Consider the following 20,603-nt stretch of genomic DNA (forward strand, 5'->3'; position numbering starts at 1 on the left):
AACCAAAACTTATGCTAGATTTAGGAGAAACACAACTCCACTTAATTATACATGCACTACTATAGCAACTAGATTCAGTACCAGCTCTGTAGGTAAATTTACAGGCCTTTTAGAAATTTTATTATTTTCTTCTTCCGAAGGTCATGTCCCATGATGGATTCGTACCTGCATTTAATGGAAAAATCGAGGCCTATGGAACGGAGAATATACCTGAACTTGGGATTCAAAGAGGGGAAGGTATGGAAAACAAATTTCCGCAAGTCTCAACCATACAAGAAGTTCTGGGGTAAAAAGCTAGTTTATTTTCTTGAAAAAATCCCATGATATAATTGGTGGATAAAAAGAAAGCACTTGTACTAACCAACTAAGAACAGCACACAATAGAAACATTAATAAATTCACCACTTGAAATATCTCACTTTTCAATTCTCGTTCTCCTTTAAATACCTTATTCCATCCCTTCCCATCTCCAATATTCACATCACTCTCTAAGAAGAAAACTAGTCTAGCTAGCTCATATCTTCTTCTTTTTGTCCAAAGAGAAAAATTATAGACTATAATGGAGTCAAAACCAAACAGAAGAATAGTAGCGAAAAGAGTATGGAGCATGGTGAAAATAGTTTTTTTCATGATAAGGAAAGGAATTTCCAAAAACAACAAATTCTTCATGGTTCATCTTCAAAACATCATGTCTAAACGTGGAAAAATCGCAACTAAAGTTATCGAAAACATGATGTCCCATCATCAAAACAGTAACAAAGCTTCACAAGTTTCCTCCTACAAAGTCCCTCGACATGTAAACATCCCAGCTGTCTACATGAGCAACAACAACAGTAAACAGAAAAACAGTAAATTTTCACTTTCACAAAAAGAAATGACCACAGTTAATGCTGTGCAAAAACTGTTAGAGATGTTAAATAACGAAGTAATGACGGAAAATGGCGGCTCAACGATACTTTCACCACATTTACCTGGGTTCGGGTTTGGTCGTACTCCAACAGTGAGACAGTTGCAAGCTACGGATTCTCCATTCCAGTTAAAAGATCATGTTGCAGATGAAGACGAGTGTCAACTGGATAAAGATGCCGAAGAATTTATCGAAAGATTTTATGCTCAATTAAGGTCGGAGAAAAATAGAAGTGCCTCAGAAGATTTATTAAGGTGAAATCAAGAATTGGTGGTCATAAGTCAACGTCATTAAATTACAAGAGCAGACGAGATCCATGGAAACCTCTCAACTCTAGGCTCTATACCACTTTTTTTTTTCTTTTTTTTTGATAAAATTAGAATTTTATTGCTTAACTGTGTTTGAGGTCCTTTTCCAGAAGACCCAAACATCAACATCAGGATCAAAGTTTACATAACTCTCATAATGAACTGAAAAAATTCTAGCTGTCTTGGCTTTTTTATCAGCCACTTGATTATCCTCACGCGGAACAGAAATAAAAATACAAAAAGAAAACTTAAAGATTAGATATTGAATCTCCTTTATTAGGTTATTGTTCTCCCATTGTGTGAGTGAAATACTTCTATACCACATTTAAAGTAGCGGAAACATATGAATTTCACAATTTAGAATTTAAGAGAAAGTCGGGAACTTTTAATAAACAGTTTCCAAATTTTGTAACATGATATATCAATTATTTCACTTCAACCGCGTATTTCGGCTTTGGAAATCGGGCAAAAAATTAGGATACACCGATTTATGGCCCGTTAAAAAATTCTTCAATCTTCCCCAGATCCCTTCTCCTGCATATCTATGATTACGTTTTTCTTGTTTACATCGATTACCCACTACTGATTTTCTTTATTTGGTTAATTTTGTTTTTTCCTGTTGTCCTAATCTCTTGTTGTTATTACTTAAATCTAGAAACCCTAGTTCATAGGCATCGTTTTTTTTCTTCCTTTTTTTCATTATTCTTTTTAAGTTATGATTACCTCGAGCTAATCTAATTTTTGTTGCTTCTGATTTCTTCTCTTTTCAGATTTCATGCCTATTCTCCTTCCCCAAGCCTGATTGGGAGGATTAGGGTTTTCTTGCGGAAGTAATAGAGGCAGTGACGACATACTTCAACAATATTCTTTTTATACAAATCATTGTCAGTGAGAGAGGATCTTCTTCAAATTTTTAATCAATTTAGATTCACCAATTATCCTTCAATCACCTCGTATTCTCCAATTAAGCATGCAAGTAACCCAGCTCTGCACTCTTCTTAGCAATTATTCTTATTTGTTCTTTCATTGCTTGGAATTCAGCTTTCTCCCCAAGTCTTTTACTGTTTATTGCTTCAATTCCAAGTCAGTAGCATGTCAAACACTTGGAAAATTCAAATCCTTGGTCTTGATATGAAGAACATATTTATTCAAATTTGTTGCAACTTCTACTTTCACACGGAAATTTTTAAGCAAAAAGGTCTTCTGCTTTCAAAACACCAGAGCCCTTTGCCGTACAAAAAAGTTCTTAGAAATTTGTTTGATTTCCTTTTCAACATTACTAATCATCCAAATCTTTCAATCAGTTCAATGGCCAGTTCATCCTCAAATGTTGATGCTCTTTCAAACAATATGCAAGGAAACAGAAATATCTCCAAAAGAAACAACAAACATGTCAGTTTGCAAGGAAAAGGAAGAGTTGTTGATTCTTTTGCTTTGATTGGATATGTCTGTAGAGAAAGTGAAGTTACCAGGAATGTTGTTAGATATGCAATTAGACAAAGATGGGGTGCAAAAGAGAAGTTATTATCATCTCAACTGGAAGAAGGAATATCTTTATATTTAGAATTCACTCAAGAGAAATTTTTCAAAGGGTTTTGAGAGAGAGGCCACATGCAGTTGGTGAGAATTTGTTAGTGTTACTTCCTTGGCAGTTTCATATGAATGTTCAGAGAGCCATCTTTCAGTTTGAAGTTTTCTTTATTGAATTTAGGCTCAGAGCAGATTTGGATAGACATAATATCCCACATCTTATTGCATCTCAATTTGGTGAGCTAATTACTATCTACAATAGAGACCCAACTGGTGTTGTTAAAGTTAAAGTCAGACTGGATGTTAACTTGCCTCTAGTCAGGAAGGTGCACATAACTCTGGAAGATGGGGAAAGGATTAAAGTAGCTATTTTATATCTGGGTTTTCCATCTGCAACCTGTAGAAGTTGTTATGTGTTTAATCACAATGAAAATTATTGTGGGATGATTGCTAATGTGGCTTGGATGGTTGTGCCAGTTCTAAACTTACAAGGAGTGGACCCTTTTGAAGAGAAAGTGGAAGAGTTAGTTCAAGAAATCCAGTAGAACATGGGGATTTAAGAAAGTGAGGAGGGCCAAGATGATCAAGAACCAGTTCTTAATGCATTGGAGGCTTGAAATGAAGCTGCTGGGGAAAACAATTTGGAAAATGGACATGTAACATGTTTGAGTGTTGTGAATGAGAAAAGTGATGAAGGTTCTGAGGAAGTTAATAAGCATATCCTTATTGAATATTTTTAATGATGAAAACTCGGGTGATGGTTCCTTCTCTTCAGAAATTAATATAAGTGATATAAGAACTAATAAGAGAAGGAGAAAGGAGGACATTATTATTGAGGCAATGGAAATGGATGGATACATCCAAGAAATTGATAGAGCACTACACATGCTTGTTGAAGAAGTTGTGAATGAGAATTCTACAAAGGTCTTTGAGAAAGGTGAATCTTCCTCAAGTGAAGAAATGATGATGGATACTGAGAAGTCTGACAATGATCAAAAGAATAACTAGTCTGCCACTGTTTCTACTGTGGATGATGGATCCCATGACCTCCCTCCAAATCAGGTTCCAACTATGTTTAAAACTAAAATTTATCCTATATTTACTTCTTGCTTCAGAATTTCAAGTATTTTCTATATTGCTTCCGTTAAGTTTTCTACTTGCTATTTAAATTTCTATAATGATTTTAGTTTGGCTCTATCTGATCTCTGCAATTTAGAGTCCCTTTTGGACAAAACTGATTCTTTTTGCTTAAAATTTGTCACCTTTAAAATTAGTATAATTTTAGCTTCCAAAATGAAATTGTTATCATGGAATGTGCAGGGGATTGGGAAATCACTCACAAAAAACCACCTAAAATATATCTTAAAGAAGCAAAATCCTGATTTTACGTTCTTAGCATAAACTAAAGCTACTAGAGATAACATGAACATCTTAGCTAGAAATTTAAGGTTTCATGTCTGGTTAGCTGTCCCTAGAATTGGATTGTCTGGTGGGATGCTTATTGCTTGGCATAATAACATAAAAGTCTCTTGCATTGCTGAATTTTTTGATATCTGTTTTTTTAAAGTGCATGATTGCTTTAATAATATTTGGAATGTTGTTTGCATGCATGGCTCCTTGAATGAATTAGGAAAAAGAATGCAATGGGATAAAATTAATCACTTTTATAAGTTGAACTCTAGCACTCCTTGGATCATCATAGGTGACTTGAACTTTATTTTACATGTCAATGATAAGCATGGTGGCAAAGACATTTCTCATGTTAACAAATTTATTCATGATAATATTCAGACATTAGGGTTGATGGACCTTAGATTCCAAGGGATACCTTGTACTTGGTCAAATAATAGGGAAGGTCAGGAAAATGTAAAAGAACGTATTGACAAAGTCCCCACTTCTCCTAGATGGTTCACCATTTATCCTGATGCTATTGTGAGTCATTTATCTAGAGTAGGTTCTGATCATACTCCAATCCTGCTAACTTGTAAGCATGTTAAATTAAATGCTCATAAGCCATTTAAGATTATTAGAACTTTGTCTAGTCATGATAACTTCAAGAAATTTGTCGCTGAACACTGGAATTACAACATTAGAGGTTAATTCGCCTACAGATTTCAAAATAACCTTAAACAGTTGTCTTAATTGCTTTCTAAATGGAATAAAGATGTCTTTGGGAACATTTTTCCTAATATTGATAACCTTAATAAGAAAATGAAATTTCTTCATTCCATTAATCCTTTGCCTATTCTTGAGATTAAGAATACTCAGAACAATTTAGAAATTTGGTATAACAGAGAGTATGATTATTGGAATCATCTTTAGAAAGATAAAATCATTTAATATTTTGACAGTAACACTTGTTACTTCCACCAATATGCCAATAACAGAAGAAGGATTAACCATATTCACATGCTTAGGGATGAAACTGGTCTCTGGATTGATGATAGCGCACAAATTCATAGGATGCTAATAAAGCACTTTAAAACCATTAGCACCACTAGTAAGGTGCAACACCTTGACACTCTAAATAACCTTATTGACCCTCATATCAATGAAGAGGAAAACAATAGGCTCATCAGAGTCCCTGATGAATTAGAGATTAAGAACATTCTGTTTAATATGAACCAATGGGGAGCTCCTGGTCCTGACGGCTATCCGCTGGGATTTATCAAAGAAAAATGGGAGGTTGTTAAAACTGACATTATTAACCTTGTCCAAGACTTCTTCAAAACGAAATACATTCTTAAACAAATGAATTACATTTATATAACTTTTATTCCTAAAGTTCAAAATCCTTCTACACCTAGTGACTTTCGCCCCATTAGCCTTAGCAATACTACTTATAAAATTATTTCTAAGATTATGACAAATAGACTAAAACCTCTACTATCTAATCTTATCTCTCAAAACCAATTTACCTTTATACCTGGTCGTCAAATTACGGATAATATCATTGGTGTGCATGAAATCCTGCATTCTATGAAGACTTTTAAGAACAAAACTAGTAATATGGCCTTAAAAATAGATCTTTCTAAAGCCTTTGACAGAATATAATGGGATTTTTTAAATCAAACTCTTCTTTCTTTTGGTTTTTGTGAAGATTGGTGCCACCTTGTTATGCAATGTGTTACAACGACTTCTTTCTCTGTTCTTTTAAATGGTGTGCCTGGTGATAGATTCATTGTTTCTAAAGGTCTTAGGAAAGAGTAACCATTATCTCCTTACTTTTTTATCATTTGTATGGAAGTGCTTTCTAAACTTCTCCTTAAAGCTGAAAACGATAAACTGATTTCAGGTGTCAAAGTTGCTAGAACTGCTCCACCTGTTTCTCATCTCTTTTTTTTGCAGACGATTGCTTTCTATTTGTGAAAGCTAGTCTGTATGAAGCTAAAAACATTGTTAACATCTTAAACATTTTTGGGGAAATGACTGGGCAAGTCATTGATTTTCAAAAATCCGGAGTTTACTTTACACCTAAGATTCACAATAAACATTGTAAAATCATTTCTAAAATTATTAAGATTGGGAAAATTTCAAAAAATGACAAGTATTTAGGAACTCCGCTTTTTTTGATAAAAATAAAGTTAATAGCTTTGAGCCTTTACTTAAAAAATACTATATTGTTCTACAAGGCTGGATTGGGAAGATGTTTAATCAAGTTGGAAACACTGTTTTAATCAAAAATGTTCTTAGTGCTTACCCTAATCACCAAATGCAGTGTCTTTCCTTTCCCAGAAAAACTCTTGATAACCTAGATAAGATTCAAAGGGACTTCTGGTGGCAAAAAAAGAATAAGAAGAAGTGTTATTATCCTAAAGCTTGGCCTAGTATCACTAAAGACATCCGTCAAGGTGGTATGAGAATTAGAATTCCCCATAAGCATAATCTAGCCTTAATCACTAAGCTGGCCTGGTGGTTAATCCACAATCAGGATCAGATGTGAGATAAAATTCTAAAGCATAAATACTTTAGGAATCATAATCCTTTAAGAAAAACTAGAAAGCATAAGATTTCTTGGATTTGGTCTAGTATTAAAAAAGGCCTAGAAGTGATTAAGTCGAATAGCATTGGAAGATTAATAATGGTGAGTCTACTAGTATTTGGTCTGACTTCTGGTTGACTAATCAAAATTATCTCTTGACGCCGATTTTACTGACAGTAATATGCTTATGAAGGTGTGTGACTTAATGAATTATGAAGGAAAATAGGATATGAATATTATAAGCAAGTACATTGATACCTCTTTTCATAATGCTATTAACTTTGTAGCTATAAATCTTTGTCAGTAAGATATGATTAGATGGAAATCAACTATCTCTGGAAATTTAACTACTAAATATGTCTAAATTTCTTGACTAACCTGATTATTGATAGGGATGAAGCAAGTTTTTGAAAGCAAATTTGGAATCTTAATATTCTTCCTAAAGTAAATATGTTCTGTTGGAAAGTTGTGTTTAATGCTCTAGCACTAGGGAAAAGCATGTCAAAATATGTTAAAGACTCTAACCCTTATTGTCTGCTTTGTGATTCTCATGATATTGAAGATGAAATGCACTTGTTTGTTAACTGTCTGTTTTCTAGAAAAGATTGGAATGCTTTTGAACTTAATAATATATATAATTATAGAGGAAATCAGGATATTATGCACTGGTTTAAATTTTGGTTGAACAATAAAGAGTTCAATGGCAAGCACAATTTAATTTCTTTTCTCATCTGGTCCATTTGGAAGTTTAGAAATAGTGTGCAGTTTGATAATGTTGTGCCTGATGTGCAAAAGCTAACATATTTAGTGAAAGTTTCCCACAAAAAATTCAATATTCCAGGGGACAACAAATCTAGTCATGATTCTGTCACAGCTAAGAAGTTATACAACGATAATCACATACATGAAAGATACCCTTATGATTGGTTTATTCATTCCAATGCCTCCTTTCTTGAAGCTGACTTTACTATGGGTTACGCAATCTCAATTCTGGAAAAAACAAGAGACATGAAGCACTGTCGAGTAGGCTGCAGCTGGGCTTCATGCCCCTTAGACGCGGAAGCTAAAGCAGAAATTGAGGCTCTTAGGTGGCTGAAAGATTTGAATCTCAACAATTGCTGCATAGTTAATGATTGTCAAACATTAATGAAGATTATGAAAGGAGAATTCAGAAGTTCAACCTTGGAGGGCTCAGACAAGCATCTACAGATGTAAATTTTTCCTTACACTTTGTAACGGTTTCCTTTATGTGTAAAAATAGGAAGTTTGTAGACTTTGAAGACAAACTAGCTAAGGAAGTAAGATCTAGGAGAATTAGTTACTTCTCTACGAAGAATTCGAGTGAAAATGAAAAATCCAATATCCTAGACAAAGTTAATCTTGGATTAGCTCCATCTTGTATATTTTGTAAACTTCCTTTTGTATATTTTGTAAACTTCCTTCTATATGTAAATAAAAGTCTTCTTATTAAAAAGAAAATATATATCAATTATTTTATTTTGAAATGCAAAGAAGTTTATTCATCAGAAAAATTAGAAGGTACACAAAATTTATATCACCTAGATAAGTTACAAAGTAAGAAGTGATAAAGAGAAATAAATTAAATAATAACAAACTACCATCATAATTATAAACTTATAATGAGGATCAGATAAAATATTAGGCCAATTTTCGATAACATTCTGAAATCTTGGCATCTCAAATTGTTTAAAATACACACTACATGGTACTAGTACAATCGTTATCATGGTGGGAAGGTCGACCGAAGAAGAATCTGAAGATGTGGTTTGTCAACGATTACTTTCACATTCTGTTTAAGGAAAAGTGATATTTTCATCCCGTTTCGAAAAAAGTGATACTTTCATCCCGTTTCGAAAAAAGTGATACTTTCATTCCGTTTCAGGAAAACTGATACTTTCGCCTCGTCTCAGAAAAAGTGATGTTTTCGCTCTGTTCCAGAAAAGGTGATACTTTTTCTGGAACAGAGCGAAAGCATCACTTTTCCCAAAACGGAGCGAAAGTATCACTTTTCCCTAAACGAGGTGAAAATATCACTTTTCCCGAAACGGGGCGAAAGTATCACTTTTCCCGAAACAGGTAGAAAGGATCACTTTTCCTGAAACGGAATGCGAAAATATTACTTTTTATGAAACGGAAAATCAGTCGATCCATAAACCAAAATATGGTTGCATGATGCGTTATACATCCTTTGTGGTGATCTGCATAATGACAATGCATTCAATTTTCGAGAATTGTGCCTAAAATGAAAGCATCACTTTTCTTGAAACGGAGGGAGTGCATCTTTTTATTAGTTGCAACGGAAAATTATTTGATGCATAAACCAAAATATGGCTACATAAAGTATTATGTATCCTTTATGGTGTGGTTTGCATAATGAATATACATTTAATTTTCTAAAATTGTGTCTAAAATGATAAATACCTCCGAATTTTTCGTAAAAACTCAAAATTTTATATTGTTTATACTCATTGCATAGATTTTTTTATTACCTTTCTAACGAGATAAAATTTGTAAAATTTTAAGGGACGGATTTTTAGATATGTTATATTAAAATTTGCTTTCGAATTATACCCCTAAAAAATAGGATACATAATAGTAATTGAACTAAGAGGGAGGGATAATTGTGTCAAGTGAAAAAGACCAACCATAGACATTAAATCCAATCTTTTTGTCAATTGATGACTTAGGATTTACAAAAAAGTGATCATATAAAGATCCTCCCTTGATAAGCACGTAAGTGCTACATTCTATACCCATATTTATATTAGTTAGGACTCGATATTTTGGCTACTGACATTATTTCAGTGCTTTTGTAGAAAGTATAAGCGAAATCAGATCATCCCGAGGATAAATGGCTAAAAAGAACCTAAATGGCATTTGCGGGCCACGACACCAGTTGGAGATATCTCAATTAACTGTGTGGTCTATTAACACAACATGAGGCTGAACCACCTGCTTAGTTAACATCTTGGCCAGAAGAAGAATGGGTGAAACAGAGCCTATGTTAGCTCAATCACGTGCTGCACTAGAGGGCAAGGATAGTGGACGACGTGGCATCATTCCCAGCTCCTCTCATATTAAGACAAAGCTAGCTGGTGGTCTTTTATTCTCAAAAGAAAAAGGATCTAAACAGAAACTTTATCGATTGAGTGTTTTATTTCTCTCCTTAGAAGCTGCGGCCATTTTCGCCGAGCTGAATAGAGATTTCGATAGCGTTTGTTGGTGATTTGAATTCGTGACAGAGGTGATGAAGATCAGTTGGTGGACTGAGAGATTGGTGCTGTCGTTGGTTTGAATGATATGGAATTGACCAGTTAACATGAATGAGTGGTATTTGGCCTGAGTTTGTGCCTGACGAGTAAACATCAAGAAATGAAGAGATATGTCGAGGATTGTGGAGATGCATGATAATAAGAAGAAGACGCTGAGAGTACAGAGAAGCAACGATGGCAATGGTGAAGTCTTATCGGTAGGGTATTCAGCTGAATCGGCTGCGACTGGTTATGTTGAAATGAATGGAGATGGAATTGATCTGCCGATACTCGAATGGAGGTGGTGTTGGAAAAAAATGGGTTTCACAAAGGATGAATGACACAGAGAAGAAAGTGTTGCACTCCAAAACTTTCAAGGCTTGTATAAATTTCTTTTAGACAAATATTTCTACCCTCCCAATAACAATTGGCGATTACAACAGGTATGTGAAATATTGCCTTCAGGATACAATGAAAGCCCTGCAACGAAAACTGAATTCAAGGTTTGTACCCCTTGATTCAATCAAGAACACACAAAGAGATTTCTGATTTCTGATGATGCTTTTTTGAAATAGAGAAAACAGATTGATTTTTCTTATATGTTAAACGAAACTGGGAGAAGCTATTTATAAAGGGTTTTGCACCTGTTGGGAATAGGTTTTTTTTTTATTCGCCAACAGGTTTCTATTCACGAAACGTCAGGTTCCTTCATCAACAGACATCAATGGTGTCTTTTGGATTCGAAATTTTCGAACAGGCTTTTATCGGCCAAATAAAAGCCTGGGGGGCGATGCCCCCCAGGACACCCCTTTGGTTAGCGGCGTTGAAAATATTCCAACAGGTGGCAGCAAAAGCTTGGACCGAACCGATGGTGATGAATCTCAGGCGCGAAGAGAGAGTGCAGTCAGTGGTGATTGTACACAGATCGTAGACGAAAATGAAGAAACGCAACAGAAGGTCAGAAATTGGTGGTGGCTACTGGCTAGCTCGTCTGATGATCACTGCAAGTTCTTGGCTTGAACTGAATTTGGTTGCAGATGATGATTAAGTGGGTTTCGAGATGGTTCGATGTGAAATGCTGTGTTCGGTGTTGGCTGAGATGGGTGCAACCGGTGGCGGGTTCATTTCATTAGCAGTTGTCCAGAAGACGATATTCAGAAGATTATGTAAGGAGATTTATCTGGACATGGCATTAGTTTTGGAGACATTATCACGGTGGATTAAGTGAACGCTGTGTGTTGGCAGACCAAGAAGAATGGATGCTGGTTGTTTAATGATGTTTACAGATTTCAAGTTCTTCTCAGTTGAATTTTGGGGGTCTCTCATGGTCCGAAAGTGGGATCAAAATGCCACTTCTCGATTCAGAAATGAAGCCACAACAAGGAAGATAGAATACGTGTTAATGGCAAGGGTCAGAAAGCCAGCATCGGTTCTCGAAATTTTCGAACAGGCTTTTATCGGCCAAATAAAACCTTCAGTTCAAAAACCATAAAATATTCCAACATTCTCCCCAGGACACCCCTTTGGTTAGCGGCGTTTAAAATATTCCAACATTCTCCCCCTATTTTCAAAAACCATAAAACAAAGTTAAAACTTTTAAATCAGAGTGACTGCATCACCGAAGTGACTGCCTACGTACCCGAGTGGGATCAAGCCAACGTAGTTCAAGCACAATTGAGACTAAGCATCATCGTTGAAATCAACACATAAATGATAGGTATTTTTTGGATTTGAACCTTCACTTAGTGTAAGAAACTCAAAGCCTTATCGAGGTTCTATGGTGAAACCAGTCTTGAACCAAGTACCCCTTATGATAAAACCGGAGTCTCCACACATATTGATTTCATAAAATCATGTGTTCTGTAGCCAAGCACGTTAATGGCCATGTGCTTATATCCTTGTTCATGAGTCTTCTTTAGAGAACGGTCTTCTTCTCTTAGGAAACGGCCTTATTTCCATACTCATATAGGTAAGTCTCGAAGGTGTTTCTGCGATACACCTTTTACTAATCATAGACTCATTAAGGATTTACATCCATCCTATTTTCTTGCAGAAACCAGCACTAATAAGAAATGGGAAGTTTTTATATTAGTGCTCCATAATCCACATCCATAACTTGTTGGTACCACATTGAACCTTGTTTATCCTTTTCAAAACATAGGTTGGGTTTCTGCTATGGGAGATCAAACTTCCTTCACAGACCTTAGTCCCATTTCTTTCCTTTTTATTGAAACCACTGAACTTGGTAGACTTTTCGTAAACCACTGAGTTGGTTTCGCATGAGGTTTATGGCCAGAATCAGTTAGATGGTCACTGAATCAGAAGTTGGACAGTTGTCGTACTTGGGACAGGAAGTAGAATCGGTGCCATGGGTTATGAGAGCTGTGCTGTTTCGTTTGGATGTAAACTGAAGATAGCATACGAGAAGAAGCTGGTGGTGCGAGTTTATGTTCGAGTTTGAAGTTAAACTAGCACCGTTGATTAAGCTGAAGTTTGTGGCCCGGAGTTGGTGGAGAAAAGAAACAGGTGAAGAGACACGAAAGTGGTGTTATGGCTGCAGGCTGCAGATGGAGTTTGGAAAGAGCTTGGATTTGGAAATTGGTATGGATCTCTGTTGATTGGATTTGGGCCGATAAGTTGGGTCCAGTTGAACTGTAGCAAGACCTATATCTCTATCTCGCGGCAAGGAAAAAGAAGGTGGAGATTAGAGGCTGGCAGAGGGCCGAAGAACAGAAACTGGTAAAGAAAAAGGAGGCCGCGGAAATGTTTTGGACCTCAAGAAAAGGAGGCGACGAAGACGAAGACGATATTGGTTTAATCGTTTCTCCTTTTTTGTTAATATTTTTGATGGGTTTTAAGAAACCCTTTGATATGTTCTAATCCTTTTGTAGCTAGGGTTTTATGGAGAAAACTACTTCTAGCAATAAGACCATTTGAATCGATATTAAATAAATTGGTATTAGGCTATATGAATTGAATTTGGAAATCCGATAATTATGGTTTATTGATTTTACGACTTTGTGTCGACACAATAGCCTAAGTTCGTTAATTCATGTAGGTTATAATTTTATGTGTTAGTATTTGATAATCCATGCTTAGGTTGATTCGATAATTCTCTCGTAATTATAATTTAACAGGTCATGCTTAGAAACTGATGGGATATACTTAGGAGATGCGAGTTTATGATCGGAAATTATATCAATAATAGGTGTTGCAATAGAACAAAGCTATAAACACATATTTGGAATTAGAGTTCTTTTCGGAGCACAATTATAAATAATAGTGGAATTCATAGACCCTAATTACAAACTCCTTCTCATTGTGTTTTATTAATCTTCGTTTCTTTTGTTTCATTCTTTTTACGTCCTTAATTCTAAAAATCCAAAAACACCACTGTCGGTTCATTTATTAGAGATATTGGTTACAGTATTTCCACCGCTCCTCGTGGGAACGACCCGTACTTGCCTATGTCTACATTGTAGACACCATGCAATTGCGGTTGTTATTATATATAGTCATCTCTGATCCTATCATCCCTTATTTTGCTCGGTCGGCCCAAAAAAGAGATAGCCTTATAGCGAAACAGAATATACTAAAGAAATTCAGCCCCCATACCATCAATAATATTCTTATACGATTCCACGAATTAAGATTAGCTGCAGGTTCCATAAAAATCACCATCGCAGGCAAGTCCAGGACAACAACTACTTAAGCGAACAATTCCACAAGGTTCAGTTGCACGGGAACATGATAAACAAGTGGTAGCTGGTAGACCACCGACTACAAACTAATAGGGTTTAGCAGCATTATTCTTACCTCAAATTGTTGTCATATGCGCCATTAATCTTACCTCAAATTGTTCTTCGATTGATCAAAAGTTTGCAGAAACCCTAATTCCCTCATAACTCAAAAGTAATTTCAATCAATTACATCTAATGAGTGGTTATTTCTCTGTAAATCATTGAATCGATTCATTCAAAAGAAATTCCATCAATTAAAAGTAATTGAAACAATTCACCCAATTTCGTATTTAGGGTTACAGGTTAGATGATGATTGAATTATTCAATCAAATCAAAAACCTGTACTCTAAATTCGAAAGTGAGTATAGAATATTCGAAATTTGGAGTGGAAATTGGTGAAGATGAACGGAGATTTAGATTGAGAAAGTATGGGTGATTTGTAGAAGAAGGCAGAGAAGACGAAATTGGTAGTAGTGGTGGTGTTTCAGTCGATTGAGAGCTTCAGGTGAAGATAGTGGTGGTGTTTCAAAAAACTGATGTTTGCGGCGGTGGTGATGGTGGTAGTTTGCGGCGAGGTGGAGGTGGAGTTTCTCTGGAGTTTGGGACGAAGAAGAAAACATAACGAAGGAGAAGAAAGAAGAAGGGAAAAAGAAAAGAAGGAAAAAAAAAAAAAAAAGGGAGGTTGCCGAGATTCGAACCTGCAACGTTTAGGTGACTTTACCTTGGATTTTACTAAACTGCCCCTCAACAATTACTACATTACCAACATCCGTGTCCTTTTTTCTTCACACGAAATTTACGTGATTACCCATCGTATTTTGTTATATTTCCGCCAATTTGAGTGAGAAATAGAAGCATAGAGGGGCTCGTTGGTCATTTCAATGTTGGTTGAAAATGGTTTGGGACACCAAAATCCAATCTTTTTGTGCAATTGATGATGACTTAGGATTTACAAAAAAGTGACCGTATAAATGTCCTCCCTCGCTTCGCTCGGTCGGCCCAATAACAAATCTATATATTGACTTTATTAACGAGCACAAACAAAAATAATCATCCTTTAATAAATTTCCTTTTCTCAATATACTCTAGGTGAATATCCTGAAATGCACCTGAAAATATGGCAGGTGTGAAATAATGGAAAAGGAAAACGGAAAACATTGCACTCTTAGAGATGGAGTTATGGGAAGTAGAATCCTACTTCAAAGTGAAACATAATCGAGAAAAAATATCAAATCTGCTTCTACTGTGGGAATTATGAATAGCGCGTTTGGATACACATCTGTTTCTGATTTCTGCTTTTCCCAAAGTAAAAGTCAGAGGTAAAACCATTTTACTTCCCGAAAGGTTAATTTTTTTTGCTTCCAGAAATCGTTTTGAAATTGTATATCCCAATTAACTTCTCATTTTTTTGTTTGGAAAAGTCAAAAAACAACTTAACTTCTGGATGTGTATTCAAACAGTCTAGAACCCTCCTTTCTCTCAAACTCCTTCGGTCTGAATGTCTCCTTTTTCTCAAACTGGTTCCGTCCAAGTGAATCAACATTTGGCACTTGAGAAAAAACACATGGAGGACCACGGACTAAATTTCTTTTGATTTACTAATAACAATCATTTTTCCAGGGATGATAGAAATGTAAAAATACGTGTGTTTTCAAAAAAATCATTATATTCTAAAATGGTGGCAGCTGCTAGCTAGTGTGAATGATTTCCCTCGTGCTTTTATCTGTAAGCCGGCTATCGCTCCAAAAATAAATTTCTTGATGTGGCGTCTATTACATGGTAAGCCTTGTAGTAGCGGAAAATCCCACTACCACACCCCTTGAATAATCTATAGAACAAGCTATGAAATCATCATGAAGAACACTTAGAAGTATTTTATTAAGTTTATAAATCAATACAAAGATATGAGATGAAACCCCTAATTTGGAGAACAAATTACTTTCTCTCTCTCTAAAGTTCTATCTCAACTCTATCAAAAATATCTCTCTCAATACAATAGTGGTTGGTCCTATATATAGGAATTTACATAGTGGAAGACAGCTAATAAAGCCCATATTTTCGGATCCTACATGCGATACTCTCGCACGTTTACATTGGGTCTTCTCGCACGAACTCTTCAACCTCGCACAGCTTCCACACCTTATTCGTGACTTTGTGACGTCATTGACTCCATCATCTGGGACATGCTATGAGCGAAAGCAGTTCGCTCCTTTATAAAACCATTGTTTCGTATAGTTACTTGATGTGTGGTGTTTTACCCCTACAAGCCTAATACCATTGACGTTACGCAGCATAAAGGTATCATGATCTACAGTTCATGTGTTCTTTGTGGAGATGGTATTGAAACCCAAGAACTCATTTTCTTACACTATAAAATTACCCATAAAGTTTGGTTAATTGTTCTACCAAGCCTATCTTGGTCATGGGTTCTGCTGAGAAATATGAGTATGTTGGCTAATGCTTGGCATTTTAAGCACTTCTCAAATACAAGAAATTTCGCATGGAGTCTTATCCGGGCTGCAATTATATCAACACTTTAGATGGAAAGAAATTGTCATATCTTTGAGAAGAATCATAAGTTCAAAAAAAAAAAAAAATCAGATATAGGTGTTGAGGTGAAAACATTAATTAGTCTTATCTTGAGCTAGTACTGAAGAGTGCACTTGAACTTTGCGAGTTCAATCCTCAATAGTACTGCTGGTAGAAGAGTTTACTTTGAACTTTGCGAGTTCAATCCTCAATAAATGGGAGTCTATCTTCTAGTAATCTTTGTATAATTTTTCTGTTTTTAGTTTGTAAACTCTACCTTTGGCGTATCTATTATATCTTCTCTTCTTCTTCGTCTTTAAAAAAAAAAGGAGTCTAAAAATTTACTTTCTTATAATTTCTATCGTGGGATAGATACCGTATCACTTCTTTCCCAACCCATTTCTTTTTGCCCCTACTCATAAAATAACATAACTACACTCAACGCAATTACTCTGGAGGCCAAAGGGGATATTTTCAGTTCACATCCGTGGAATTCAACGTGTCATGACTATAGGCAACTGGATTCCCATCAAATCTACCAAGTAAAGGATCCTTACTTTAGCCCTTGTTCATAATTCAAAAGAACTTATTACTTTTTGATAAAGAAGAAAAATAGCATGGAGAGATAGCTATCAGGAAAAATTCCAGAATTCAAAATAAGTTCAAAATAACTTCTTGCTTTCTAGCCCTTCGATTATCAAAATGGTTTGCCATTAAATCCTAAAGTGTCCTAACATGTTGTGTTAAAGTTCTAAGGGAAAACAAAGAAGTTAAGATTTCCACATATACTCCAAATTTTAGTATAAACTACAGCTTTTTGTAAATAAAGGATCTTCCTTTTGCTTTGCACAAATAATTAGTTCCAAATCTTGAAAACCCATTGTATATATTTTTTTCTTCAATGTTGTAAGTGGATATTAAAGCTAGAACACTTCTATTCATTTGTACTATCAAATGGCGACACCTGTAATACATCAAGAACCCTTTCCTTAGTACTAAATATTTGCAGGAGAACTGTCCTACGAGGCAGTAAAGCAAAGATTGTTAGGAGAATAGTGAAAAGGAAACAATCAACAAGTATGGAAAATATTCAATTACACATACATTTTTGGTTAAGTGAGTCATATTTTCGTACTACTAGCAGGGAAGGATTTCGTCTAGCATTCATGGTGCAAACAGACATATCCGTTGTGATTTTGGACTTGGTATAGAAATATGCACTGCTATCTTGGTTTCAAACCACCCTTCTTTCCTAAAACTAACAGGATATATGCACGTTTTCAGTCAGATAAGCAAGAAAAACAAGTATTTTTATGCTTTGGAACCACGCACTAGTTTGGCTCTAAACCAAACGCCAAAACTGGCGGATAAGAAGAAATCGATCTACAAATATTTTCATTTGCTTAAAAAAAAGAGATCGCGTAATATATAATTGGCGGATTAAAAGAAAGCACAGTACTAACCCAACTACAACCAGTACACAATAGAACATTAATAAATCCCACCACTTGAAATGTCTTGCTTTTCAGTTCTCATTCTCCTTTAAATAGCTTGTTCCATCCCTTCTCATTTCCAATATTCATATCACTCTTCAAGAAGAAAACTACTATTCTTATTTTCTTCTCTCTTTTGTTCAAAGATCAAGACTGTCAAAAATGGAGTCAAAACCAAGCACAAGAATAGTAGCAAAAAGAGTATGGAACATAGTAAAAATAGTTTTTTTCATGATAAGGAAAGGAATTTCCAAAAACAACAAATTCTTCATGGTTCATCTTCAAAACATCATGTCTAAACGTGGAAAAATCGCAACTAAAGTTATCGAAAACATGATGTTCCTTCATCAAAACAGCAACAAAGCTTCACAAGTTTCCTCCTACAAAGTCCCTAGACATTACGAATTCAGTTGTGGTAACAGCCCAGCTGTCTACATGAGCAACAACAACAGTAAACAAAAGAACCGTGGGGGTAAAGTTTCTCTTTCCGAAGAAGATATGACCACGATCAATGCTGTGCAACAACTACTAGAAATGTTAAATAACGAAGTAATGACGGAAAATGGCGGCTCAACGATACTTTCGCCTCATTTACCTGGATTCGGATTTGGACGTACTCCAACGGTGAGACAGTTGCGAGTTACGGATTCTCCATTTCCCTTAAAAGATCATGTTGCTGATGAAGAGGAGTGTCAAGTGGATGAAGATGCGGAAGAATTTATTGAAAACTTTTATGCTCAATTAAGGTTGCAGAAAAGTAAATGTGCCCGATAAAATTCATCAAGGTGATATCGGGACTGACCAGCGCAGGGGCAAGATCCCAGCCGGCACATATGAATATCGTTTTTTTTTTGCCGCTGTTTAAATTTTTATGTTGTATATATAAATATCATTTTTCTTAGGTGTTACCTATGTTGTGAATATCTATAAAAAGCTTATATCATATCAACTACTAAATAATTTCAGTTCTTCTTAGGTGTTACATATGTTGTGAATATCTACAAAAAAAGCTTATATCATATCAACTACTAAATGATTTCAGTTCAAATTTCAAAGTAGATGGATATTACTTCTGCAAACTCGATAGTGTAAATTAAGCTATCACTTTTTTGGTCAATTAACCCTTGAATTTGAATTCAGTTATAAACTATACAAAACTCACAATCTATAAATAAGTACATCTAATCCAAAACTAGAATTAAATTAGATTCTAATGGACTTCAGTTCCGCAGTTCAATTATTTGACGGCTATTGGAGCCAACATGCAATTATGGTCATATGGTGTCGGAGAGTATCCAAAGGCAAAGCCGGATGAACCTAAATATAAATCTTTCGCAAAAATATTGGCTCGCTTTCGGAACTGAAGTCAGAACATACATGTTTAGCTAATCCAGTATATTTTTTCCAAATAACTGTTTCCGATTCTAAAGTTTGTAAAGATTGTATCCTAATACTAATCCTCATCTGATATCAGGGATTTGTTGAAAAGAATAATAAGATTTGCATTGATTTTCTGAACCAGTAATTAACAAGGTTTCTAACATATGGTTATATAAAGTCCCCCTAGCAAACACCAATCAAAATATAAACATGTTAATAGTGTAATTAGTGCATTTATTTAGATGGAAGTTTCCTAGTGAGAAATCAAGGCACTACCGAGTTAAAGTAAGTGTAGTAAGTGTTCAGATTCTGTACACTTTTTAATAGTGATACCACTTTACCAAACTTCGTGCTAGTGCAAACTAAATCATTGAAGCTAATCAAAGGGAACTCAAAGCATTTTCCTGCTTGATCAAGGCTGAGTGCCTTCTTTAATATAAATTAATCTACTTTACTTTTTGATTAGAATAAACAAATAAAAGTAGAGCACACAAGTGAATGATTGAATCTAATAAGGATACACTCATACATAATTTATTAGAACGGAGAAGACCTTGGTCGCCCTTTCTTGTTGCAAACATTCTTAAGCTCTGAATCTATCCATAGATTTGAAAACAAAGGGAGAGATCTAGGAATTCAAGCAAAATCAGGATAGTATTGCCATGTTTCTTGGTTAGTCCATGTACCACCCTTGAGATTATTCTTTGTCTATTTGATGCTTAATGTCGAGGCATACCAAAATAAAGACAATCAGGGTTCCTCATGGTCCGGTCTATTGGTCTTTCCTTGTGCTTATTTTGTTTCAGGAGCTTGGTAAGAGTTTTTTTACCCCATCTTTCTTAGAAACCTGGTTTTGCCACTTGCTATCGAGCCAGTCATTTTTTCTCTTGTTACAATGTAATTCTTAAATCAAACATTTAATCCAATGTTTATCATAATGACATGCAGTTGCATATGAGCACTCACACACCCAAATCAATATAGATGGGGTTCACCCCTGACCCCGCCATAAACTGTTTCCTTTATGCATAAGAAAAGGTAAATGGCAAGCAAACGGTAATATAAGGATAAAGCTCCCGTTAGTACACAATTGAATCATTAATAAATGTGAGCTCCAAAAATTTGTCTCACTTTCCAATTTTCATTCCCCTTTAAATACCCACCTCCCATCCCACAAGTCCAATCATATTAGTTTCATCTCTACAAAAAATATTTCATCTCCCTCACTGAAAAAGTAAAATGGATCCAAACAACACCAAAATAGTAGCAAAAAGATTATGGAACATACTAAGAGTTGTGTTTTTCATGATACGAAGAGGAATTTCGAAAAACAACAAACAGTTCATGTTTCATCTTCACAGCATCATGTCTAAACGTAACAAAGTTGCAAGTAAAGTCATAGCTAACTTGATGATGTTCCACCACCATCAAAACAACAACTCTCAAGTTTCCTCTTTCAAA

The 20,603-nt window shown here is 35.3% G+C and overlaps 1 protein-coding gene across 1 annotated transcript; it reads left to right on the forward strand.

The window, feature by feature from the left end:
- The first annotated feature begins 504 nt into the window (after window positions 1-504).
- LOC113341470 lies at window positions 505-18,721 on the forward strand. The gene is made up of 2 exons (XM_026586344.1): window positions 505-730; window positions 18,096-18,721. Exons 1-2 carry the CDS (start codon window positions 560-562, stop codon window positions 18,534-18,536), a joined length of 612 nt encoding a protein of 203 aa, XP_026442129.1. The 5' UTR covers window positions 505-559; the 3' UTR covers window positions 18,537-18,721.
- Window positions 18,722-20,603: the final 1,882 nt, after the last annotated feature.

This window comes from Papaver somniferum, unplaced genomic scaffold (assembly GCF_003573695.1).
Source record: "Papaver somniferum cultivar HN1 unplaced genomic scaffold, ASM357369v1 unplaced-scaffold_29, whole genome shotgun sequence".
Taxonomy (NCBI): Eukaryota; Viridiplantae; Streptophyta; class Magnoliopsida; order Ranunculales; family Papaveraceae; genus Papaver; species Papaver somniferum.

Coding starts and splice junctions, on each gene's coding strand:
- LOC113341470 (XM_026586344.1), top strand. CDS start 560: ATGGAGTCAAAACCAAACAGAAGAATAGTAGCGAAAAGAGTATGGAGC. Junction 731..18,095: donor CAACTAAAGTTATCGAAAAC/ATGATGTCCCAT, acceptor GTTATCGAAAAC/ATGATGTTCCTTCATCAAAA.